This window comes from Pyrus communis, chromosome 14 (genome assembly GCF_041283825.1).
Source record: "Pyrus communis isolate YQ-2024b chromosome 14, ASM4128382v1, whole genome shotgun sequence".
NCBI lineage: Eukaryota > Viridiplantae > Streptophyta > Magnoliopsida > Rosales > Rosaceae > Pyrus > Pyrus communis.
This window is the reverse complement of record NC_142578.1, coordinates 2,459,006-2,484,753: the sequence shown is the minus strand read 5'-3', so window position 1 is coordinate 2,484,753 and position 25,748 is coordinate 2,459,006. Positions and strand designations below refer to the sequence as shown.

The 25,748-nt window shown below is 41.9% G+C and overlaps 2 protein-coding genes across 6 annotated transcripts; one reads left to right on the top strand and one right to left on the bottom strand.

The window, feature by feature from the left end:
- Positions 1 to 706: 706 nt before the first annotated feature.
- Positions 707 to 4,604, bottom strand: LOC137713505 (Leucine-rich repeat (LRR) family protein). Of its 2 annotated transcripts, none has more exons than XM_068452807.2 (10): positions 4,274 to 4,604; positions 3,554 to 3,623; positions 3,290 to 3,336; positions 2,713 to 2,821; positions 2,499 to 2,584; positions 2,196 to 2,286; positions 1,998 to 2,083; positions 1,826 to 1,912; positions 1,599 to 1,736; positions 707 to 1,070 (listed from the first exon to the last, which is right to left on the bottom strand). In XM_068452807.2, exons 1-9 carry the CDS (start codon positions 4,370 to 4,372, stop codon positions 1,626 to 1,628), a joined length of 786 nt encoding a protein of 261 aa, XP_068308908.2. In that variant the 5' UTR covers positions 4,373 to 4,604; the 3' UTR covers positions 707 to 1,070; positions 1,599 to 1,625. The 2 variants fall into 2 exon arrangements, with proteins under 2 accessions (XP_068308908.2, XP_088539808.1); XM_088683682.1 differs by having other exon boundaries at positions 1,025 to 1,116; positions 4,274 to 4,508.
- A 514-nt stretch (positions 4,605 to 5,118) lies between these two features.
- LOC137712399 (pre-mRNA-splicing factor ATP-dependent RNA helicase DEAH1-like) lies at positions 5,119 to 25,435 on the top strand. Of its 4 annotated transcripts, none has more exons than XM_088684101.1 (13): positions 5,119 to 5,401; positions 5,669 to 6,011; positions 6,130 to 6,225; positions 6,376 to 6,440; positions 6,784 to 6,870; positions 7,013 to 7,165; positions 7,460 to 7,547; positions 7,625 to 7,691; positions 8,053 to 8,103; positions 23,208 to 23,861; positions 23,950 to 24,202; positions 24,496 to 24,558; positions 24,776 to 25,435. In XM_088684101.1, exons 11-13 carry the CDS (start codon positions 23,993 to 23,995, stop codon positions 25,004 to 25,006), a joined length of 504 nt encoding a protein of 167 aa, XP_088540227.1. In that variant the 5' UTR covers positions 5,119 to 5,401; positions 5,669 to 6,011; positions 6,130 to 6,225; positions 6,376 to 6,440; positions 6,784 to 6,870; positions 7,013 to 7,165; positions 7,460 to 7,547; positions 7,625 to 7,691; positions 8,053 to 8,103; positions 23,208 to 23,861; positions 23,950 to 23,992; the 3' UTR covers positions 25,007 to 25,435. The 4 variants fall into 4 exon arrangements, with proteins under 4 accessions (XP_088540227.1, XP_088540226.1, XP_088540225.1 ...); XM_088684099.1 differs by having other exon boundaries at positions 5,150 to 5,401; positions 5,669 to 5,773; positions 5,903 to 6,011; positions 23,208 to 24,202; XM_088684100.1 differs by having other exon boundaries at positions 5,143 to 5,401; positions 6,138 to 6,326; positions 6,411 to 6,440; positions 23,208 to 24,202.
- The last annotated feature ends 313 nt before the right edge of the window (positions 25,436 to 25,748 follow it).

The window sequence follows — 25,748 nt, the reverse complement described above, 5'->3', positions numbered from 1 at the left end:
ATTATGGTAAGGAATGTGTTGTGATTTTGTCTTTTAGAAAAAAAAAAGGGACGCTTGAAATTTAAATACAAGATTATGTTTGAGATTCTAGTTGATTAATTGTGGATTTTATGTCACCATTCACACAAATGTTCAAACATGGTTTGTTCACGTGATTAGCTGGTCTAACGGCACACAGTTTTCACTTTGTTCGACTTATGATGATATTAGGATGATTGTAGTGAGATTGATACCAAGTTTTTGATTTTTGCGGTTTTGTTAAGAATGAATCCTACGAACCTTTCATTGACTTATAAGTAAGTTGAGATAATAGCCATATAACTAATTGGTTTTATGGTAAAACCTCAACTTTGTTCATGATATTTGAGCAGGTTATCCCAACTATAGGGCCAAACAATCGCGCTCCACATCAATCCGTTGTGTTCTCCATGTGTTAGACATGAAATTTGTCTTATTTTTTCGTTTTTTTGTTCAACAAAAATCCAACAAAAGACCAAATTTGTTTTTATCTATTTTTGCCTAAAATGTAGGCTTCTATTTGCCGGTAGTTTTTTTTCGTAAATTTGCAGATGGAGCTTTACAGCAATAGTGGAAAGCATGATGCCTATATACTCTTGTTGCAGATTTGATCATCACCGATCCCCACCTAAAAATTTAACCTACTAACACCATCATTTGTAAAAAGTAAAAAATAAAAAAATTTAGATTCATCAAAATACACTTTCATTAAATGGAATCAATAGTGTAAATATATCGATGTATTAAAAATAAAAAAGAAATTGGATTCGATGTTCTCATTATATTCACTTTTCCATGTTGTATCAACATATGTAACATTTTACAGTTCAAATGTGTAAGTGTAACGAAACCCCTTCATATACAAACCTGCCAAAGACTGTCAAGCACTGAAGAAAATAGTATCGAAGTGTACACCGCAACGGAATCGAAGTTTGGATACGTTTTATTTTGCATCTGACAAGAGTGATCATAAATAACAAGGTCGCCCCAACGTTGTCCATCCGAAGCTACAGGAATTGCTCATCCGAATTTACAGCAGCAAAGAAACCACCCTGCATTCGCATTTGAATGGATTTGACTCTCGTTAGCAACTGTCATCCGATCGGTTAAAAGTTGAATGCAAGTCGTTATAGTAAGCAAGATGAAATATGTAGAATGGACGTGCAAAATTATAAACGCAAAACTACATGAAACGAGGTCTCGAAGTTGGGGAAGTCGAAGATTAACAGACATGAAAATCTCGTTTCTCAACACAAAACGATAAATTTGTTTTAAGATAGCACCTGATAGGTAGTTTTTTCCCATCAATTAGGCATAGCGGACAGCTATCACATGAACAACATAATGAGGACAGTAAAAGCTTAATGTGTAGAGGGGAATGATGAGCAATTGAGCTTGAATAAGCTTATTTTATTTGAAAAGTGTCAATTTTTATTTAAAAAATCAGCATAGTAAGCAAAACCCGAAGAGCAGTAATGAGAGGGCCACAACCAAGAATCTAAACCCGCCCAACAAATAACTCCTCTCGTTTTGCTCGTATAAATAATAGAAATTCATTGAGATTTGGGAGCAGAACTTACTGTTTCAGGAATGTCATTGCCATACGCTCAAAGATCAACACCCTCGTCAAGGCCTTTCGAACTGATCATCACATTTGAGTCAATTTGTTTGTCGAACTTCTTCTTCCTCCTCGCTTCAAACTCTTGGAATCCTTCCATCTAGATTTTTATCACATGGCGAATGTTCAAATATATTGCTGAAGAAAACGGGATTGAAGTAAAACACTATATGGAAAAACGTGGCATACCTGCTGAAACTGATCCATGGAAATAGGGTTTCCATGAAGGGAAATATTCTGCAGCGCTTTACAGTCCTTCAACAGATTAGTGGGTATCTGTCAAACAAGGAATACTCCAACCTGTCATTCTTCTGATTAGTTAAGAAAGTCAAACGAAACTTGTGATTAGTAAAAACTATACCTGCTTCACACTATTATTGTCCAAGCAAAGTGACTTTACGTGGGTAAGGTTGCAAACTGATTCAGGAAGTTCTTCAATTGAATTATCTGAAAAGCAATCCAGAATCACAAAGCTGTCAGTGGTATGATAAACTTTACAGCCATATAACCACATAGAGAAGGAAAACAGTCGCATATAAAACAGACATCGGTTACATACCATTTGCTTGTAATTCTTCCAGAGAGAAGCAACTTCCGATGGATTCAGGAAGAGACTTTAATTTGTTCTTTGATAAATTTAAAAGCTTTAACTGCATCAAACAATCCATTTTTAGATCGTGGACTTTCACAAGGAATGCTAAATGTTTGATGTTCAAAAACTGTAAAAGCGGAATTCAGATTCTCATTAATGCATTTTCCAATGTTTTCGCTAATTCCAAATTCCAAAATCTAAATGCTATTGATAATTAACTAAGACATAAAGCAAAACAGACAATCAGGTGGAAAATCTCAAAGCACTTACATTCCGCAAGCTTCCAATAGTCTCAGGCAAAGACTCTAATGAATTCCCGGAGATAGATAACTGCTCAAGTCTCACCAACTGTCCCACTAGAAATAGGAAACGTACATCTTGTTAGTTAGATGTCCCATGATGAAGTATTTGAAAGAAACAACGGTCCCATCCAGTTGAAGAAAAAATGGTCCCATACAATATCTTACTTAGAGAAGAAAATTACATTCATCAGGCAACGTAGTAACTCGATTTCCATCGAGTGTCATAACTTTTAAGGACACTAGTTTTGCCAGATTTATTGGCAGTCGGTCAATGAGGTTATGAGCTAATATCTGAAAAATAGAGCAAATGGAATTCAACTGTCAACTGATCATCTGAATGTATGATAGAACAATGTACATTTATATTAAACAAATTGGCTCGCGTAGGGATTACTTAATTCGTGCAAACTAGTTTAGCTATTTGTTTATAAAAATAAAATAAAAAGCTTAATGGTTTCTTGTGGAAAAACAACTTTTTATTTTCATATATTTTGAATCGAATAATCTATGCAGTTCATTCACAAATCTGAAAGCACAGAATCCCACCCAACAGTCAGCTCGGGATAGTAACCTTCAATAAAAGGACCACCATTTTCATCAAAAAAATTTGTGCACTATCTATTTATCCTTATCTGTTCAATAGAGATGGTAAAAGTTGAAGTCTTAAAAAATTTATATACGACAAATTGCTCGTAGAGCATGAATTTAGGAATGAGAGAAACAGTAAATGTACAAAAGACAAAAATACATGATTCTTACCAGTCGCTGCAGGTTTACTAATTTGCTGATATCCACAGGAATGTCAACTGCACCCAGAATAAGAGAAGTAAACTAGATGTTCAAGTATGCCTAAGTTCTGAAAATATCGAAAACTTTGACACCAAGCCATGAAAAAAAACCATTATCGTTAAGGTTAATTCTGAAGCTTTTTGTTAAAGACAGTTAAGCGGAAATCAGATGCCTTCTAGAAAAGACTGCATCGTAAAAGTTCTTAATCATGCCTCATGGAGAAGAGAATATTACCTATTTTATTGTGTGTTAGATCAAGAGTACGTATGGACCTGTCCAGGTCAAGAACTTCATCTGGAAATGTCTGTTCCAGAGAAAGTAACCAATCAGTACATTGCATCAAACACACGCACACACATGAAAGGAGCCAAAGCACCAGCTCTGCATTGCTTTGTATTTATTGTCTAAAATGCGTAGATGGAACCCGAAACTAGGCGTTTATGCGCGATGCAGTATATATCACATTGTCAAATAACTGTCTGACTCGCTAAACCGAAAGACTAAAGAGAAACCATGTCAGATACTTCAACTGAATACACCAACAACACAAATAGAAAACATCTCCATGTAAACTTGGAGCTCTCTTTCGACTTCAATCAACATTCGAACAAGAACATATTCGAAACACCTCAATCAACAGCACACCACACAAAAAGATTTGAACTTTATCGCAATTTCCGCATTAAATTTGTAATCACAAAACCACAATTGGAAAATGAAAATTATCAAATGAAGCAACTTCATCAAAATTAATCAATTCACTCCACCCACCTCCCCAACATTTCACACCGAATTATTCAAATTACAACAATTATTAAAAAAAAAAAAACCACAAATTCAAGCACGCATCCCAATAATACAACCAATATACGCGCGCGCGCGCGCGCGCACACACACACATATATATATATATATATATATATATATATAGGCAGAAATTGAGAGAGAAATTGCCTTCAATTTGGAATCACGGAGGCCAACAATGCCGGTGGTTCGCCACCGGGCGGCCCGACTTGCTTTCGAATCCACGTTTCTGCTTGTATTGCAACCCATCTCGTCACCACCAAATTAATCTCACAAAAATTTAATAAAAAAACAACAAAATTTCAATAAATCGATTTGTATATAAATATATATGTATATAAATTCTTAGGTTTCCCCTCTGCACGGAGAGATATGAGATTTGTGCAGAGAGGTTTAGGTGGGGGTCAAGCTCCCGAAAGCTCCGAAGCTATGGAGGCCAAGAAGATGAAGAAGTCGTCATTTTCAACGACTTGTTGTACCTTTTTCTGGCACCGAAAAGACCGCGTCTTTTTCCCACGTGGCTTACGCTTATTGGGTTTTCCATGGGTTAGTGTGGTTGTTACTACAGTTGATCAAGACTTTTGATTAATGATAAAATGGAATTTAATAATTTAATTTTGTTCTTTGGAATTTTTGGCGCTTTTGAGGCGGACTTCGCGCAAGTTTTTAAACGGGCGTTCGGATCAAGCTTTTCGGGTCGGCCCAAATTTGGATCATGGGCTTGGACTAAAATATGCAAATAAGCGTTAATTCCTTCTTACAGGAACAATTTCAACTCAAGTGTTTTAAAAATTTAAAAATAGTTTCGCAAAAAATGTTTTCAATTAATTTAAAAATATTTCAAATGAGTCAGAAACATTTACATTGAAGGTCGAAGAAGATTTGGCCGACTCACAAAATTCATTAGATATTATAATTTAGTATCGAACTCGTAGACAAATCAGGGAAAGTTGAATGAAAGTTAAACAACAAAGAGGTCCAAGGCCCGTCTTATATAAAACGCCACGGGTTTGTAATTTCGGACTTTCTTTCTACCCCGACCCGACTTCTTAAAAGCCTGCACTTTTCTCTTCTCTCTCTTCCTGTCGCGGGCGTGACAGTGTTTTGAACGCTCGGCGAACAGTACAGCTCCGCCGTTTGCAGTGGCGTCGAAAGCCACCGCAACCTCCACACCGTCCTGATATTCCTTCACGTGCGAATCCCCGCATAGCCTTCTTATATAAAGTCCATCCCTTTCCCTGCCAAGCAAACAAACGCCGGAAATTATTTGTTTAAATCGTGAGTTCTCTCGATTAATTCAAGTAGCCTAGCAGGAAGCAGTAGTTAGGGTTCCAATGTGATCCTGTTTTTTTTAAATTTACAATAATTGCATTAAAATTTAATTGCTTTTTAGCTTAAGCATAAAAATTTTGAATTCTCTTGAATTGGTGTTAAATTGATTTAGCTCAAATGTCATGCTCTAATTTTCGACTTTTTCCCGAATTTAATGTTTCGCCGTTGTTTTGTGTTCGTGTATATCAAGAAAGATTGTGTTGTCCAATGCAGTAAAAATGGGAAGCGAGAGTAATCTGAAGACGTTGGTACCCGATAAGCTAATGACGTTGCTCGGATACTCGGCCGCCCTTGTTGTTCAGTACGTTATCGGAATAAGTTAGTTGTTCTTAGTCCTTGTCCACCTTACTGGTTAAGTTGCTTTCGATTTTGTTAATTTCAAACGGATGATAGCAGCATTGTATGCAATTTGATTTGACTAATGGAAAATACAAGCAAAATCACCAGCTGATGTGGTAGCAAGCTTGTGGAATATGGCTTGTCTTCATCAGCTGAAACAAGTGCATTTGCTGAAGACATCCTTTCTAGAGTGCCCCGTAAAGAATCTGGTTTGAACGTGAGTTCTTGTTCTTAATCAAATGAATGTACAGACTCAGGATTTTTTACCCCAGTTTTATCCGTTGATGAAATCATGCATTTCCTGACTGTACTATTCTTTATTATGTATATATAAGCATATCAGAAACAAGAGAGGGAAGCTGCGATGTTGGTCAGGAAGCAGAAGACATATGCTCTTTTGGATTCCGATGATGACGACGACAATGATGGAGGTAGATCATCTGTTCCTGTTGTTTCAGAGTCAAGGAAACCAGATTCCCATAAGAAGCGGTTTAGGAAGAATATTTTGAGTCAAGAAGATGACAATGATGAGGTTAAGCCTTTGAACTTTTGTAATATAGTATTCTGTTTTTGTTTCTCAGGGTATTTGCTGTTTTAACGTAGTGCAATGCTGCAGCTGATTGCACAAGAGGAGAAAAGAGAAGAGGTTTTCTTCTTTTATTTATATTTTTAAATTTGGCATAGATTCAGTATCGTAATTTGTCACTGTTTTAATTGAAAAACAAAGTTAAGTAATACTGCATGATGGAAGCAGAGATAAAATTGACTGAATTGTTATAGTTCTTCAATACTTTTTTAAACTCACGTTGTAGTCTGATTGATTATTTTGACATCTTTTTACCCAACAGTGTTATTTGTAGGTTCTCTCTCATATTATTATAAATCTCAGTACACTGAGTAGCAATTTTACATTCATTTTTCAGTTATAGGTTTTTCCTTGTTTTTCTCTACCAGATTTTAACATTTCCTCTATTTATAATGGCATGCAGTCAGAAGAAGAAAGATTGCGTGATCAAAGAGAGAGGAAGCAATTGGAGCATAATATAAGGGACTGAGACACAACAGCAACACGAAAGGTACAAATTTAGTTCTGAGCTGATTTTCATTTCTACTTCTTTGGTATCAAATCAGCTGGGATTGTCTCCTTGCTTTGAACCACTTCTGACACTGCTTGTTTCCTTTCTTGTCGCTAACATCTTTTTATCTCCCTTCCAACAGTTAACAGAGAGAAAGTTGTCAAAAAAGGAAGAAGGTACTACAACTTGAGGATATAATTACGTGACACATATTTGTCAAGAAATGCATATTATGTGCTTAGTAAGTGTTGCTGCAAGGGTTTCTCAAGAAGTGGGGGTCAAACTTGGGCACGAGGTATCCCAATTTCGTTGAGTTGATCTTTCTTCATTATGCTAATAAGTAATAAGTTAATAACCTGAATGGATTATAAGAAAAACTTAATGACCTGCAAAGACTTGATACTCACTCTGATTATCTGATGTTATGATGGTATGCCTATTTTGATGATATGCAGTACGTTCTGTTTACCAATTTGAAATGTTTTTTCTAGTTTCTTATCTGTTCTGAAAATTTACCCAAAACCTAGAAAAAAGCAATAGAGGTAGTGGCAATCGGATCTCTTGTAACAGCAGTGGGTGCTTTTTACAGGTTGGTTATTCCATTCGTTTTGAGGATTGCACATCCGAAAAGACTGTTTGTCAGAATTCCTTGGTGAACCAGATCTGGCTAGCTACAGGTAAGCTAACCTAGTGGCATAATGATTGGATATTCGTTTTTTGGCTCTGTCTCAATGTTTGTCTGCAATTGTTTCAGTGTGGTGATGGTGGACGAGGCCCATGAGCGAACACTCTCAACTGATATTCTATTTGGATTAGTAAAGGTAAGCAGTAAATCTTTCATGTTTTCTAGTCATTTCTGTAGAGTTATTTTTTTGAAGATCATTATTCATCGATGTTTGGACCAAACCATCAGTGGTCCCAATTTTTATGTGACCTTTGTGCACCTTTGTGGGTGATAACTGAGTAGTTGACCATGGTTGAAGATTTAGTTTTCTTGTCTTTGCATAATTTCACGCTTTATGGATTAACTCTAGTTATATGTGTGCCAAAATTTGAGGTCATGGTTTTGTTTTTATTTGAAAATTACTTTATAATGACCACCCTGCTGGAAGCACTTCGTAATAGACTCATAGATACCTTTGGTTTCTTCGAATATCTGATGGGTAGTGGTTTTTGTAATAGGATATTGCTCGGTTTAGACATGATCTTAAACTGCTTATTTCAAGTGCGACTGTAAACACGAAAAATTCCTGAAACAAGAGACAAGAATACGTGTACAAAATATATTTTTTGTTTGTATTGATTTTGGGGTTACAATCTCTTTGTAATTTGATCCTCTGATTCTATCTTCGTAGGGTGTAGGTTTGTGGATGAGCTGTTGATCCAAAGGGCCGTCGGGGCTTGATCTAGGGATGAACAGTTGATGAACGGATCTTCGAGGGCTTTTGAGCTTGATCTTGAAGACTGGGTGTATGGATTTCTTCAAGGGGCCGTCGGGGCTTGATCTTGAGGGTTGATGGATGAGCGGATCTTCAAGGGCTTTTGGGCCTAATCTTGAAGACTGAGTGTATGGATTTCTTCAAGAGGCCGTCGGGGCTTGATCTTGAGGGTTGATGGATGAGCGGATCTTCAAAGGCTTTTGGGCCTAATCTTGAAGACTGATTGGATGTGTGGATTTGTTGAGGTTGTTGATCCAAAGGGCCGTTGGGGCTTGATCTTAGGACGAACGGATGATGAACACTTTCTTCAAGGGGCCGTCGAGGCTTGATCTTGAGTCGGTGGAAGTTCTTCAAGGGCCGTCGGGGCTTGACCTTGAAGGAGAATTTGACGAAGAACGAAGAGTGTTTTCTTGATCCTTCGGGATTTGCTTGAGAGCTTTAGAGTTTCAAGGCTTCAAGGTTTTGGTGTGATGTAAATTCCCTTCTTTCTTTCTTCTTCTTCCTTTCCCTCCTCCCTTCTTCCTTTTTCTTCCTCCGAAATGAATGCCTTGGCCTCCTATTTATAGAATTCCAAAACTTGATTTTTTGGATTTAAATAATCAGATGAAATAAATCATTTCTGCCAGATATTGACACGTGTCCTATTTGATGACCTTTCCAATTTATTTCGATTTTTCGTTGAGTCACACGCTACATGTAAAATTTATGTGACACGTGAGCGTTGAAATTTTAATTATTGGTTAACATTCATTTCACCGAAATTTCGATGTCTACAAATGCCCCCACTTCAAGGCGCGTCGTTGACATGTGCTTGTCACGTGTAGAAGATGCGTTTTGAAGTCCCTTAATGTAGATGTCAACCCAAGGGCCGTCGAGGCTTGATCTTGAATTGAGCTGGAAATTTCTTCAAGGGCCATCGAGGCTTGATCTTGAGTTCGACTGGAAGATTTTCTGGTTTCCTCCTATCGTTGATTTTCCACAAGCTTAATCTTGAACTGGGCTGGAAGATTCTTTTGGTCTCCTCCGAAGGTTTGAACTTACTCCTTTTATCAGGAGTTGAATTTGATTCAAGGGTGGTGAACACTTGATTTTGAATCGGACTTGTGATTTCTTCAAGGGCCATTGAGGCTTGATCTTGAGTTCGACTGGAAGATTTTCTGGTTTCCTCCCATCGTTGATTTTCCTTTGTGCTACTCTTGAACTGGGCAGCAGGATTTTTCTGGTCTCCTCCCGAAGGTCTACGAGCGGTTTCAGGATATGGCAGGCAAGTACGAGGTGGAGGTGCTGACCTGTTTCTTTGTTCAATCTTTCCAATTTGTATTGAATACGAATCGGAAAGATTGAAGTTTCCTTGTCCCTTCTCTGGCAGTGTATCAACCGTTGAAGATGACTACTCGAGAGCAATACTAGGTAAGCAATCAGGAATAGATTCCAGGTAGTCGGTTCCAGTTCGGAAGACTGACTCCAAGTGCCGGCTGATTGCTTCTTTCACTTTGCCATGCGAGTAAGAACAAGGACAAAGAAAAAGACAGGGAAAAAGCATGATATGAGATACCTTTGCTTTCGAAGAAGCAGCGAATGAATCAGCACATATATTTGTTGTGCTTGTCTCCACATGCTTCGATGTATCATTTTTGCTTGCCTTACTTGCTCCCCTTTGCAGAAGTGGTATTTCCTTATGCAGGTTTAGCATCTTCTCTTGTAGTATTTGTCCTCCGATGCAGGAGTTGAATGCAACCTTTGCATTTAAATGGTGCTTCACTCCTTGGTGGCAACTGGTTTGAGTGGAGGTTCCGACATATTGCTTCCTCTGTCCTTGTCTTGGCAGGTGAGAACAAGGGCAAAGGAAAAGATAGGGAAAAAGCATGATATGAGATACCTATGCTTTCGCCCTTGATGATATGAGATACCTTTGCTTTTGAAGAAGCGGTGAATGAATCAGCACATGCTTCAATCTATCGTTTCCTCCTGGGTCATCTGTACTCCAGGCATCTGGTATCTTCAAAGGTTGAATAGGTTTTCTCAAAGGAAGAAGAAGAATTGTGTATTTCGAGAGGCTTTGCTGGGAGTGCGCCCTCAGAGGTGAGGAAGAGTTGGGCATTTTCTTCAGGTCTGCCTTGCCATAAGAGACGAAGGTCGACACATATAGGGATTTCTTAATAGCAAGTGGTGGTACCGTTCTTTTACCCTTGTCGACAAACGTCTCTTTGATATCTGAACGACGCCTCTTCGATTTCTAAACGACGCCTCTTCGATTTCTGAACGAGCGCCACTTTTGACAAAGTTGCACGCGTTTTCTGAAAAGCAGAGAAAGCGTCGCCGAACTTTGCGCTTGTCGGCTAAAGACGTGTAGTTGCGATGATGGCCTCCACGTGTTCTCGACTTTGTCAGATATCTTTTGACAAAGTTGAACGCGTTTTCTGAAAAGCCGCGAACGGGTCGCCGAACTTCACGCAGGAAAATCCGGATTTTTGAATCGGTGGTCGTGTCGCTTGGCTTTTTACAGAGGTATCGATCACTCCAACATACACACTCTGAAAATTGCCCATTCTTGAAAATCGCCTCCGGCCTTTTGAGAATTATCTTCATCCACCCATTCTCTCTGAACACCTTTGAAAAAATGACTAACTCATCGAACCTTTGCTTAGATTTGAGTCTCAGCAGCGATCCGGTTGCACCCGGTCAAGGTAATGTATGGCGCCCTTCTTTTTTATCTTCTACCGGTCCTCTTACAGGTGAAGACTCCGTGATGCAGGACGCCACAACAGCTACAATAGTAGCTAGGAACCTCCTCACTCCAAAAGATAGTAGGCTGCTGTCAGGACGGTCCGATGAGTTGGCCGTTCAAGAGTCCCTCGCTCTCAGCGTTCAGTGTGCAGGCTCTGTGTCCAACATGGGCCAACGCCTACTTGCTCGCTCCCGTCAGGTTGAATCGTTGATGGCAGAGGTGGAAAGTCTCAAGCAAGAGATCAAGCAGCTGAAGTATGAGAATAGAAGTTTGCACGTGCTTGCAAACAACTATTCGACGGGCATGAAGAGGAAGCTTGATGAGCTGCAAGAATCTGAAGGTCGGATTCAAAGCGATCGTCAAAGGTTTTCGTCTTTCCTCCAGAGGCACCTTTTTCCTGGGTCTTCCAGCGTTTGGCCAAGTATTGAGGCCTGGAATGCTCTAGCTTCAATGCCTCCCGCTCCGATGCCTTCTGCTCCGATGCCTTCTGCTCCGATGCCTTCCGCTTCTAGAGTTTTGCCAAGTAATGGGGCTTCACGTGAACATCCTTTGTGAAAGCTCCATCTTTTTTTTTTTTTTTTTTTTGTACACACTTGTAATTTCTTGGAGATTAATGGACATGTTTTATTTTATTCAGTGTATTGTGCTAAATACAGATAAAACATATATATCACCAAGATTTTTTTTTTTTTTTTTTTATATGTTGGATAATGGCCAACTTGACTATGCTTTCAGCTAGACAACAACTTGCAAATGCTTTTGGCTATAAAAAATTATAAAGGAAGAAAAGGAGAAACATCTTTCCTTGTTTTGGGAGGAAAAACAGGAAAATGTTTTTTTTTTTTTTTTTTTAAACACCCGTTGGTTCAAGTAAGTTAAATAGCCTTTTTTTTTTTATTATATTTTTTCTTTGCTTTCGGTGGTACTGATCCACCAAGATAGATCCCCTTTTTTTTTTTTAATAATATTTTTTTATATAAATATTCCCTGCAGGGAGGAAATGCAGAGGAGCTTGGAGTAGTGCAAAGCGTCGAGCTTCACGATCGGCTAGTCGTTTGACAGTGGTCGTTGAAGTTCTTCTCCAATTCAAATGCAGCAGCAGAGGCAAGAAGATGGAGAAAGTCTTTGGGTGTGAGTTGCCAAACTTTGATTTTGTCAATCACATTCAAAGGCAACAGCAGAGGCAAGCAGATGTGAGTTGACAAACTTTGTTTTTGTTAATCACATTCACAGAGGCAAGCAGATGTGAGTTGACAAACTTTGTTTTTGTTAAACACATTCACAGGCAGCAGCAGAGGCAAGCAGATGTGAGTTGACAAACTTTGTTTTTGTTAATCACATTCACAGGCAGCAGCCATGGCGTAAGTGCAGAAGCAGCCAGAGCTTGAAGCAGAGTGTAAGGCGTCGAGCTTCACGATCGGCTAGTCGTTTGACAGCGGTCACTGAAGTTCTTCGTTGATTTTGATCATGGTGGCCAGGGTGACGAGCTCGAGGTAGTGCAAGGCGTCAAGCCTGAAGTGGAGGAATTGCAACAGCGCTAGGTGATGAGTAGAGGGCAGATCACAGAACACTTACTGCTGCTGGTGTTTCGAGTCCAAAATGTTTGGTTTCCTTGAGCCCTCTGCCAATGAGATTTGGTAGGGCGAAGCTGGCTCTTGTGTACCTTTATAATCGATTCGAGTATGTTTTCTTTACACAATCGGGACAAGCATTACAGGTTAGTGCACTTTAAATAAAACAACACCCCAATGCCTGTTAACACAGCAGCACTTGCCAGAACTCCAGTGTGCAAAGACGTCCACCCCATTCAACGTATTTTGCATAACCATTTTCAACAAGCTCCAAGGCCAAGTCTTTCGCCGAGTCCCCATCAGGGTAATATACTGACCCAATCAAATTACTGAACTTGTCATTGCCTTCCAGAACGATGCGGACATCTCTATGCAACACACGAATTTCTGTAAAATGTTTAGCTTCCAATGCAAATGGATCTGCGGCTGTGACCGAATCTGGGCCCCGAGAACTAAATGCCGCGACTACTGGAGATGGCTGGACTGGTGCCTCTGCAACTCGACCACGGGGAGGGTCGGGAAGCGGATGTCGAGTACGACCACCTTGGCGCTGTCCATGATGATGGTGGCCATGTACCTGGGGTCCTGCTTGTTCCATCCCAGGCGGACCAAAGGGGGTGTCTCTGTAGCTCTCTGAGAAGGGGAGCTTGACCCGGCGCAATCCCGGCCACAGACGGGAGACGTTCTGGACGGTGGAGTGAGATCGGAAGTAGACAGTGAGTGAGGTGACGGATGGGAAGGCGTCACGGAGGCGCTGGGCGAGGAGGGTGATGAGCTCGGATCTCGGTCCTGGAGACTCTCGACCTCTTTCTCTGGCCCCACTGCAGCAGCACATCGCCGGCGCCGCGGATTGGACTGGGAGTCTGGCTGGGACTCTTGTCCTGCCGTTGCTGGGTCTGATGGTGGATTTCTCTGTTTGGGGAAGTGGGTCGGGCTCCGAATTGGGATTGGATCGGGTCTTGAGGCGCAGACCGGGGAGCTGGGATCGGTGGAAAGGATTGTTCTGAGATGGGTTGTGGCCGTTCATGGCTGCGATGGTGGAACTTTCACCGTTTTCTTTGCTTTTGTGAAAATAAGAAGAGCCAAGTCTTCTTTCTCTTCCTCTGCAAAAAGCTGAAGCAACACCAAGACAAAGAACAAATTATAAACAATAAATTTATACCTAGTACTTTTACTCGCTTTGCCGTGAACCCACCTTTTACCGTGTTTCGATTTTTTTTTTTTATTTTTTTTATTTTTTTTTATTTTTTTTATTTTTTTATTTTTTTTTTATAGTAGAGAATATATATTTTTTTCTAATACATAGTAACATATGTATTTTTTTTTTCTTTTTTTTTTTCTCTTTTGTAATAAAACATTTATTTATTTATTTTGATGTGACTGTACTTGAAGTTTTGAAGTTTCAAGTTGCCTACGTACTCTTCCAAAGAAGAGATCAAGTCATAACGTAGTTCGAATGAGTGATGGTTTTTTTTTTTTTTTTTTTTTTTTTTTTTTTTTTTTTTGATGATGATTTTGCCGTACACAGTTTATGCTCTTGCGGGCCAGGAGCGTGGTGCGTTTGCTTTAGGGGTAGTAGCGCTTCAAAAATCTGCCGTTGATGGGGCCGATCTCCAACCCGTCTTCTGCCATGATTAAGTAGGCGCCATTGGTGTAGATCTCTTGTATTACGTAGGGTCCATCCCATTTTGATGTGAACTTGCTTTTTGTCTTATGAGTTGTAATGATAGGCCTACGCAATGCCAGCACGAGATCTCCGGCTTGGAAAGACCTTGGGCGGACTTTCTTGTTGAATGCCTTGGATAACCGTGCTTGGTAGCATTCCAAGTGTTGTTGAGCTTCGAGCCTTCTCTCATCCAGTGCTTCCAACTCTTGAAGGCGCAAATTTGCATTTTCTTCATCAGTCAAGCCTTCTTGTATAGCCATCCTTAGTGAGGGAATTTGACTTTCGAGCGGTAGAACAGCTTCTACGCCATATACGAGAGAATAAGGTGTAGCTTGGGTAGGAGTCCTATGTGTAGTCCTATATGCCCAAAGTGCTTCACTTATTCTTTCATGCCAGTCTCTCTTTGTTCGGCCGATTACCTTTTTCAGGAGGTTGCACAGCGTCTTGTTGAATGCTTCCGCGAGGCCGTTGGCTGGCGCATGATACATGGAAGACTTGTGCTGCTTGAACTTGTATTTGTCGCAAAGCTCATCCACGAGTCGGTTGGAGAACTGCTTTCCGTTGTCAGTGATAATGTAGCGAGGCACCCCATATCGGTGGATGATATGCTCCTTGATGAAACGAACAACAGTTTCCTTTTTTACTTCCCTTAAAGGTATGGCTTCAGCCCACTTGGAGAAGTAATCTGTTGCAGCTAGGATGTAAGCTTCCCCTGCAGATGACTTTGGCGTAATTGGTCCTACAACGTCCAATCCCCATGCGTCGAACGGCCATGAAGCAATTGTAGGGTGTAATGGTTCAGGCGGTTGATGTATGAAGTTGGCGTGGAATTGGCAGGCTTGGCACCTTTTGGCGTGTTCCAGGCAGTCCTTCACCATGCTCGGCCAGTAGTAACCCATTCTTTTAAGCTGGAAATGTAGCTTTGGTCCAGATTGATGTGCCCCACACACACCTGAATGTGCTTCTTCCATGGCTTGATTAACTTCTTCCTCACCTAGGCATCTCAGGAGCAGTCCTTCAAAAGAGCGTCGGTAGAGTGTTCCTTTGTAGTAAAGGAAACGAGGCGCTCGTCGACGTATTTCGGAACGGTGTCTAAGATCATCTGGAAGCTTTCCGTGCTCTAAGTAGTCGATCAGCGGCTGTCTCCACTCTTCAGCATCGACTGGGAGTACTGAGATGACATTTGTATCATCTAGTGACATTTCATTAACGAGCGGAATCACCCATCTTTGGCAAACCGGCACGTCTGCAACTTCATCTTTTCCTAGTGTCATACTCGAGGCTAGATTGGCGAGAGCGTCTGCCATTTGATTTTCCTTTCTTGGCACATGTTCTAGTGTCACAGCTTCGAACTTTTGTAGCAGTTGGGTCGCTAGCCGGAAGTATGGGACGAGATCATCTTTCCTCACCTCATATTCAGTTAAGAGTTGGTTGATTATGAGCTTGGAATCGCCATATACCTCAAGAGCTGTGATTTCCATGTTGATCGCCATTTGGAGCCCGATGATCAATGCTTGGTACTCAGCAACATTGTTGGAGCATAGCTCATTCAGTTGGAAGGAGTAAGGTAGTATGTGCCTTTGTGGTGACATGAATACTACTCCTGCCCCCGCTCCGTCTGCTCGTGCGGATCCGTCGAAGAACATCGTCCATGTCGGGAAGATGTCGATGTAGAACACCTCCTCGTCAGGCAAGTCGTCTGAGATTTTCCAATCAGCCGGGATTGGATGATCGGCAAGGAAGTCTGCTAGCGCTTGTCCCTTGACGGCTTTAGCTGGGACGTAGATGATCTCATATTGATTAAGAAGCAAAGCCCATTTAGCGAGTCGCCCTGTCAAGACTAGCTTAGTCATAACGTATTTGACAGGGTCGGCTTTAGCAACCAAGTGGATGGTGTAAGCATGCATGTAATGTCTGAGTTTCTGAATGGCAAACACCAAAGCGAGGCACATCTTTTCTATTGGGGAATAGTTCAACTCAGCGCCGGTGAGAGTTCGACTGAGGTAGTAAAGTGCTCCTTCTCTTTGGGATTCATTCTCTTGCGCCAAGAGTGCTCCGATTGAACTTTCCTGAGCAGCAATATACAATATGAGTGGTTTCCCGGGCACAGGTGCCCCCAGGACAGGTGGACTTGACAAATATTTCTTTATGCTTTCAAAAGCATTATGGCATGCTTTGTCCCACACGAATGGAACATCTTTCTTCATAAGGCGACTAAACGGTTGACAACGCCCTGCGAGGTTGGAGATGAAGCGTCTGATGAAGGCTAGCCGTCCTTGTAGACTTTTCAGCTCGTGCAGGTTTCTTGGCTCGGGCATGCTTTGAATAGCCTTGATCTTTGATTGGTCTACTTCAATACCACGGTGCTTGACGATGAAGCCGAGGAATTTTCCAGAGGTGACGCCAAACGCACACTTTAACGGGTTCATCTTGAGGTTGTATTTTCGCAGCCTTTCGAACACTATTCGCAGATCCTTCAAGTGTTCTGATCTTTTCTTCGTCTTAACCACCACATCATCTACGTAACATTCTACGTTTTTGTGTAGCATGTCATTGAAGATTTTCTGCATTGCGCGTTGATACGTAGCTCCAGCGTTCTTTAGACCAAAGGGCATTACCTTGTAGCAGTAGATACCTTTTGGAGTACGAAAGGCTGTTAGTTCCTCGTCTTCGAGGGCCATGCGAATTTGATTGTATCCAGAAGAGCCATCCATGAATGATAATGCCTCATGGCCAGTGGTTGCATCCACCATGATTTCAATGATTGGCAAGGGGAAGTCATCCTTTGGGCAAGCATCGTTGAGGTCCCGGAAGTCTACGCAAACACGTATTTGTCCTGATTTTTTAAGGACAATGACGATGTTGGAGATCCACTTGGGGTATTGCACTTCTCGAATAAAGCCTGCTTCGATTAGCTTGTCGATCTCGACCTCGATTTGTGGGATAAGCTCAGATCGATAGCGTCTTTGAGTTTGCTTTATCGGCCGTGTTCCAGGCCTGACCGCAAGATGATGAACAGCGATGATAGGGTCCAGGCCGGGCATTTCTTTGTAGGTCCAGGCAAAGACGTCTTTGTACTCTAACAACAGCTGATAATACTCCTCTATCTCGTCTGTACTTAATAATGCACTTACGAAGATAGGCTTTGGTTCCTTGCTTGTACCTAAGTTGAGTTCCTTGAGATCATCAATTGTGGCTTGTCCCCCATCTTCGAGCTGTGGTGGTGCAGCAGTGACATCTTCCTCGGGGATTTCGTCTTCTTTACCTTCTTGAACCGTGACGTGGAAAACATCTTGGATCTCCTCTTCGGTGCTGTCTTCTCGGGCTTGTCGGCATAAGGATTGTCTGGTGTTCTGGGAGAGGCGTTCCTCGCAATCCTCATAGGAAGGAGCCTTGACCGGGTAATTGAAGAAGTCTTCTGGGAAGAGGTCGCACATTGTGATGGGGATGGACGATCTTTGTGTCGAAATTTCATTATCTCCAATACTTTCACATTGTTCTGGAGGTTGACAGGAGCTGTTTTGCCCCCTTTTCGACTGATAAACTTGTGGACAAGATGGTTGCTGCTTGTCCAATTTCTTCGAAGCGATCTTCGAAATGCATTCCTCACAATCTTTATAACAAGGAGCCTTGATCGAGAAATTGAAGACATCTTCGAGGAAGAAAAGATCCCGCATGAATGATCTTTGTGTTGTAATTTCATCATCCTCAACATTTTCATGTAGCTTTGAAGGTTGACGGTAGCTGCTTTGCCCCCTTTCCGATTGGTGAACTTGTGGACAAGACATATGTTTCTCGTGCAGCTTCTTCGGAGTGACCTGAATCCATCCTTCATCTTCACTTGACTTGACTGACATGGTTTTGGAACATGCCCCCAGCGGTTGAGGTGAAGACTTTGAGTCGAAAGAGCCAGAAGTGACATCTTTCTTAGGGATTTCATCTTCAGTGCCGTTCTCTTGGGTTTGTTGGCATGAAGATTTGCCAGTGTGGACGATGATGCGCCTCCTTACCTTTAGTGGTCCTTTTGTGTCAACCTCTAGGATTGCTTGGCGCTTCATCCTTGAAGGAATCAAGCTTCGAACGTCGTCCTTTTCTCCTAACCCATTGAGCTTTTCTTCCTTTAGTGTTGTCTTCCTTTTTCCAAAAGGCTTCCCATTATCTTCAAACCTTTCTGAAGCTGATCGTCGCAGAGGAGAGATAACTGTGTTGCTTTGTTTCTTAGGCTTTAACAACCTTTCAAAAACAGAGCTTTGGGATGTCGGTGCGTTAAGCCTCTTGAAGACAGAGGTTCGGTCTTGACCACCAATGCGATTAAGCACTGAAGTTCTGGAGCTTGACTGGCTCATCCTATCGAAGACCGACGTCCGAGGGGAGGGTTTAGGCTCTTCTTGGTCTTGTTCAATGCTCATGCTGACATATTGAGTGCTAGTGTTTTTCGCTTGGCTTGAAATCATCACAGGTGCATTTGGTGTGAAACCAAGTCCGGCTTTGTTGTTGTCAACTCCGTAACCATGCTCCTTCAACTTCTTTTGAGTTTTGGTGAGGTTACGTTCTTCGTCATTGACAGTGTTTGAAACTTTCTTTCCAGCCACCGCAGAAGAAGCGAAGTCGTACCCGGCTTTTGACATGAGTTTGTAGGCGTTAGGGTCGAAACCTTCCTCGGTCCTCTTGGTTGGAAGAAAGCTTGATTCCACCTTCTTTGGTAGAGCTTTTATGAAGCCTTGTGGTAGTCTTGCGGCCTTAGCACCCCCTAGCTGTGTCAGAGGCAAAACTGCATTCGTCTTGAGCAACTTCACGTTATCCGTGTGCCACTGTGTGTCGGCTTTTCTAGTTTCGAATGGAGATTGACCATTCTTTCTTCTTGACATCGGGATATACCGGAATATGGGTGCGTTCGGTCCTTCTGACGGCATCCTACTCCCTTTGGTTGTTGCAGGTTTAGCAAACTCGTCATCATCTTTGCTTGAAGATGGCCCGGCCTGCTCTTTTTGTTTTTTAGGCATGGCTTGCCACTCCTGCTTTTTAGGTGCTGCTCTGCCCGTGGATTTGATCTCTTCCGGAAGGGCTTCGGGTACCGTCTCTTCATCCATGTAGAACTTGGCATCTGCAAAGTGTGATTCGGCTTCGGTGAATGGCTTGGTATCACCTTGGATCACCTTCACTCCTTCTCGGTAAAATTTTAGGCATTGGTGAAGGGTGGACGGCACTACCCCATTTGCGTGGATCCAAGGTCTTCCTAAGAGCAAGCTATAGGAAGTTCTTGCATCAATCACGTGGAATATCGTGCTTGATTTGAGCTCTCCCATGGTCATCTCTACTCGGATCATGCCTATCGCCCTTTGTCCTCCTTGGTTAAAACCCTGGATCAGCAGACGGCTCAGGGATAGTTCATTCACCTTGATGCCGATTATGGTCATTGTTGATTTTGGCATGATGTTTATGGCCGACCCACCATCCACAAGCATGCGGTTGACTTTGTATTCCTTTATGTACCCGGAGACGAAGAGAGGACGGTTGTGAGGCTTTGATCCCAACAGTAGGTCTTCGTCAGTGAAGTTAATTACGTCATGGATGGCACAACATGTGGCACATTCATGTGGCTGAAGCTTCGAGCCTTCGTCGTTACTTTCTTGCATTTTGTGGTCGTCGGGACCTGCCAAGACTGCTGCTAGTGCTCTTCGCATCTTTTTTGGCAATGGTAGCGCTTCCTCGATGCTAAAGTGTGTTGGCAGACCTTCTCCAGGTGTAAGGGTCTTTTCTACCTCAGTGGCGATAGCTTTGCCTTTTGAGGGCTCATCTATTTCTACTTCAACCATGTGACAGGCCACGGTAGTGCACTGTTGGAAAAAGTCATTCGGGAAGTACTCACGCAAGGAAACGGGAATGCGTGGCTCCTGCTCCATAGGTTCCCTAGCATATGTTGTTTTATTATGCTTTATGTTTCTTTTAGGCTTCGCATTGTTGCGGCCGTGGTGATTTCTTCTTTGTTCCACCTTTGGCTGTATGACTTGTGGTCTTGGTTTCCTTGTATTTTTGTAGGTTACCAATATCCATCCTTCTTCATCATCAGCATGTGTATCTTGGTCGCTTCTCTCCAGTGATGGTTGTGTAGGAGGTGCCGTGCAACTTAAGCATTCACGGGAACGGTCAGGTGTCATTTGGAGAGGCACAGGATTAAACGATCCAAACGCAATTGTAGTGGTATGCGTTGCGGCCGTGTCCTCAAGGTCGAGCTCAATTTGCCCTTGTTGTGCTAGCTTCATGATGAGTTCTTTGAGAACGAAGCACTTGCCAACAGGATGGCTCACAATACGATGATACTTGCAGTACCTAGGATCGTTTGTGCGATTCATTTCTTCAGGACGCTTGCATTCGGGTAGCTCAATCACCTTTTTTTCCAGCAAGTCATCTAACATGGCAGCCATGTCAGAGTCAGGAAAAGGGTACGTTTTCTGTTCCAACTCTCTCAAGGTGCTCTTGTATCTGTCTTGGGTGCGAGAAGGCTCACTTGTCTTTATCTCCTTCGCTTTCTTCTTGGAGGAGATCTTGATGGGCGCTGAGGAGGTCTTGATGGGCGCTGAGGAAGTCTTGATGGGCGCTGAAGAGGTCTTGATGGGGGTAGTGTTGACGGTGAAAGCTTCCTTAGCGGGCTTCTTCCCGGTCTTGTCTACATTTGGGGCGAATACTTTCTCCTTATTGAAGTTAGTAATTGGCTCCTTTTTCCCATGATTAGCGATACTCAGCTCCATGTCGTGGGAACGAGTTGCTAGCTCTTCGAATGTTCTTGGTTTTATACCTTGGAGGATGTAATGTAACCCCCAGTGCATGCCTTGAACGCACATCTCAATGGCAGAGGTTTCAGAAAGCCGATCTTTGCAATCCAGACTTAAGGAGCGCCATCTATTTATGTAGTTGACGACAGGTTCATCTCTCCACTGTTTCGTACTGGTCAACTCTAGCATGCTTACAGTACGACGAGTGCTGTAGAAACGGTTGAGGAATTCCCTTTCTAGCTGGTCCCAACTGTTGATAGACTCAGGTTCGAGGTCAGTGTACCAGTCAAAAGCGTTACTTTTCAGCGAACGCACGAACTGTTTGACGAGGTAGTCTCCTTCTGTCCCAGCATTGTTGCAAGTTTCAATGAAATGGGCGACATGTTGCTTCGGGTTGCCTTTTCCATCGAACTGCATGAATTTTGGGGGCTGATAACCCCTTGGCATCTTTAAAGCATCAATCTTCTTGGAGTAAGGCTTTGAGTACAGTACGGAGTCATGCGAGCTTCCTTCGTACTGTGTCTTGACAGTGCTTGCGATCATCTCCTGTAGCTGCTGGATAGAGAGAGATCCCATGAATGCCGTTGCTTGGTCTAGCTTCGGCTTCTCTTCAACTTTCTCCACTGGTGGCTCCTCTTCTTCGTCGTCTTCTTTCTTTAATAGGCCAATATTTGGGTCGACTTTCACGTCGGGCAGCGCATCTAGTTGGTTGACAAGTGCGGCAATCTGCAAGTCCTTCTCTTCCACAGTCCGTGTGAGCTTTGCGATTGCTTCATTCATCTGAGCTAGCTGCTCCTCGATTGAAGTTGCTCCAGTGGTCATGACTTGCATGGTTGTACTACCGCTCGAATCAGCATCGGAGAGTAGGGACTCTGAGTATTTCCTCGGGCTTTTCCCCTTTGATGCCCTTAGCGAGGCTAGGGTGATCACAGGCTCGTACCTCAAGTGCTCTTGTTCCTTTGACAAAGTTAATGCAGGGGCGGAAGCTGCAGCAAAAAGAGCTCTTGCCTTACTTCGGGTTATGATGCCCGAAATATCACCACTTGCGGCGATGATGTTCTTGTTCTTCGCTTTGATTGCAGGAACAGCTTGATCCTTTCTTGATGCCATTTGCGTTTTTCGATGATTGGAGGATAGAGATGAGAGGTAGAGATTGTCCCACTGGGCGTGCCAAATTTGTAAACACGAAAAATTCCTGAAACAAGAGACAAGAATACGTGTACAAAATATATTTTTTGTTTGTATTGATTTTGGGGTTACAATCTCTTTGTAATTTGATCCTCTGATTCTATCTTCGTAGGGTGTAGGTTTGTGGATGAGCTGTTGATCCAAAGGGCCGTCGGGGCTTGATCTAGGGATGAACAGTTGATGAACGGATCTTCGAGGGCTTTTGAGCTTGATCTTGAAGACTGGGTGTATGGATTTCTTCAAGGGGCCGTCGGGGCTTGATCTTGAGGGTTGATGGATGAGCGGATCTTCAAGGGCTTTTGGGCCTAATCTTGAAGACTGAGTGTATGGATTTCTTCAAGAGGCCGTCGGGGCTTGATCTTGAGGGTTGATGGATGAGCGGATCTTCAAAGGCTTTTGGGCCTAATCTTGAAGACTGATTGGATGTGTGGATTTGTTGAGGTTGTTGATCCAAAGGGCCGTTGGGGCTTGATCTTAGGACGAACGGATGATGAACACTTTCTTCAAGGGGCCGTCGAGGCTTGATCTTGAGTCGGTGGAAGTTCTTCAAGGGCCGTCGGGGCTTGACCTTGAAGGAGAATTTGACGAAGAACGAAGAGTGTTTTCTTGATCCTTCGGGATTTGCTTGAGAGCTTTAGAGTTTCAAGGCTTCAAGGTTTTGGTGTGATGTAAATTCCCTTCTTTCTTTCTTCTTCTTCCTTTCCCTCCTCCCTTCTTCCTTTTTCTTCCTCCGAAATGAATGCCTTGGCCTCCTATTTATAGAATTCCAAAACTTGATTTTTTGGATTTAAATAATCAGATGAAATAAATCATTTCTGCCAGATATTGACACGTGTCCTATTTGATGACCTTTCCAATTTATTTCGATTTTTCGTTGAGTCACACGCTACATGTAAAATTTATGTGACACGTGAGCGTTGAAATTTTAATTATTGGTTAACATTCATTTCACCGAAATTTCGATGTCTACAGCGACGCTTGATGCTGAGAAGTCACAGTGATTATTTTGATTCTGCTCCAATTTTCAAAATTCCTGGGAGACAGTATCCTGTTGAAATACATTACACGAAAACACCAGAAGCTGATTACTTAGATGCAGCAATTGTAACTGCACTTCAAATCCATGTGACACAACTGCCTGGAGATATATTGGTGTTCCTCACTGGTCAAGAAGAAATTGAGACAGCAGAAGAAATAATGAAGCACAGAACAAGGGGTCTAGGGACAAAAATTGCTGAGCTGATTATTTGTCCCATATATGCAAACCTACCAACTGAGCTGCAATCAACAATTTTTTAGCCCACACCTAAAGGGGCAAGGAAGGTTGTCCTTGCCACAAATATTGCTGAAACTTCGCTTACTATTGATGGGATCAAATATGTTATTGACCCTGGATTTGCAAGATGAAGTCCTATAATCCAAGGACTGGGATGGAGTCGTTGCTAATCACTCCCACCTCAAAGGCATCAGCAATGCAGAGGGAAGGTCAATCTGGTCGAACAGGTCCTGGAAAGTGCTACCGCTTATATACTGCCTACAATTATTACAATGATTTGGACGATAACACAGTACCAGAAGTGCAGAGGACTAATCTTGCAAATGTTGTGCTTTCGCTGAAGAGCCTTGGTATTCATGACTTGTTACATTTTGATTTTATGGACCCTCCACCATCTAAAGCATTGCTAAAAGCCCTGGAACTTTTATTTGCACTAAGTGCATTAAATAAGGTAGGTGAGTTGACTAAAGTTGGTCGAAGGATGGCGGAGTTTCCACTTGACCCCATGCTATCTAAGATGATAGTTGCTTCTGATAAGTACAAGTGTTCAGACGAGATTATTTCCATTGCTGCAATGCTTTCCATTTGTAATTCAATCTTTTACCGTCCAAAGGACAAGCAAGTCCATGCGGACAATGCACGATTGAATTTTCACACAGGGAATGTAGGAGATCACATTGCATTGCTCAAGGTATTTATTGTATAGTTTTGTTTCCATATTCCCTTTAGTGAACATGTCTGATGTTCAGGCCTTTAAACCATGACTTTGGGACTTGGGGGATGGGGGATGGGAAATGGTAAAGTTCATATTTTTAACGTTTAGTTATAATGAATTGAATGAGGTTGGTACTGATTCTCATTATAAAAGATACAAGAATCGGTGAATCAGAAACAATTAATTGAGATAAATTTTTAACTGTATGTCAAGTAATATTTCAGTTGTTATTGACTCCATTTGTTTCTGTTTTCATCTTGTAATCTTAGGTTTATAGCTCCTGGAAAGAGACCAATTACTCAACCCAGTGGTGTTACGAGAATTATATACAGGTAGATTTTGATATTTCACTGTTTCTCATTTTGATACCAGTTTGTGGTGACGTATAGTTGAGACCGATGCTTGTTAAAGCCTTGATGTATTTTTTATTTGCAACGTTGATACTAGTTTAGGCGTTTCCTGTTTCTTCTACGTACTAATTAACATCTTGCTTTGACTATATCAATTTACACTATATTGATTGAATACTGATCAACACTCCTCTTACAGGTGAGGAGCATGAAGCGTGCTAGAGATATTAGAGACCAGCTTGAGGGACTCTTGGAGAGGGTGGAGATTGAGCTGGTTTCAAATATGAGTGATAACGAGACTATAAAGAAGGCCATTACATCTGGTAAATATGCCATTACTGTTAGCCGTAATGATTTAAAAACGAAATCCTTTTTCATTTTACATGTGTTGATTGTTGAATTAAACTTTATTGGTTGCTATTTCTATTAAACTTTGTTGATTGTCGAAGCCTGTAAGTACAATTTTGTGTACTAAACTGTGTACTTTATCAAGTAGTTGACATACTAACGACTCGGGCATTTATAGAGATGGATCATTTCGTAGTCCGGGTACTTGTTTACAGAAGAATCCGAGGATGTTCTTACAGTCAGGTTACGATTTAGTTCGAGCTAGACGAGAATGTTTTGATCACATATATATACTCTCAGGAATACCAAATACAGGTTAATCTTGTATATTCTGTATCTGATATCTGTACAAGGATTGTTATTCATTCGTTGAATTTTATTTAACTTCTTAGGACGGGTTTTGCTTTTCTTTTGAAAATTTTCGGAGCTCCTCGAGAGGAGAGAAACTTACACACAATCCGGAATGCTTGTGTGGCAGTATATCAAGTCTCGAGCCTATTATACGCCTTCATGATTTAATTTTCCTGCATGACATTTTATGACTGGTTTGAAATATCGTCACTTTGCGTCCTGAGTGGATCTGTGTATGCAAGTTGTTTTCTCTTTCAACGTGACCTCTGGTTTTCTACTTCTGCCTAATTGTGGTTGACCTTTGACTTTAATTTAATTAAATTCCTGCCTAAGTTAAAGGTTCCACACAAAGTTTGTTAAGGTTCCACACAATGTGTAGACTCCTGAGATTCGGCCACTTCGCCTAATTCAAACAAATAGTGGTTATTAACCATCATGGGCGGTCCAGAGGTTGGCGGATTTTAGACTCATAT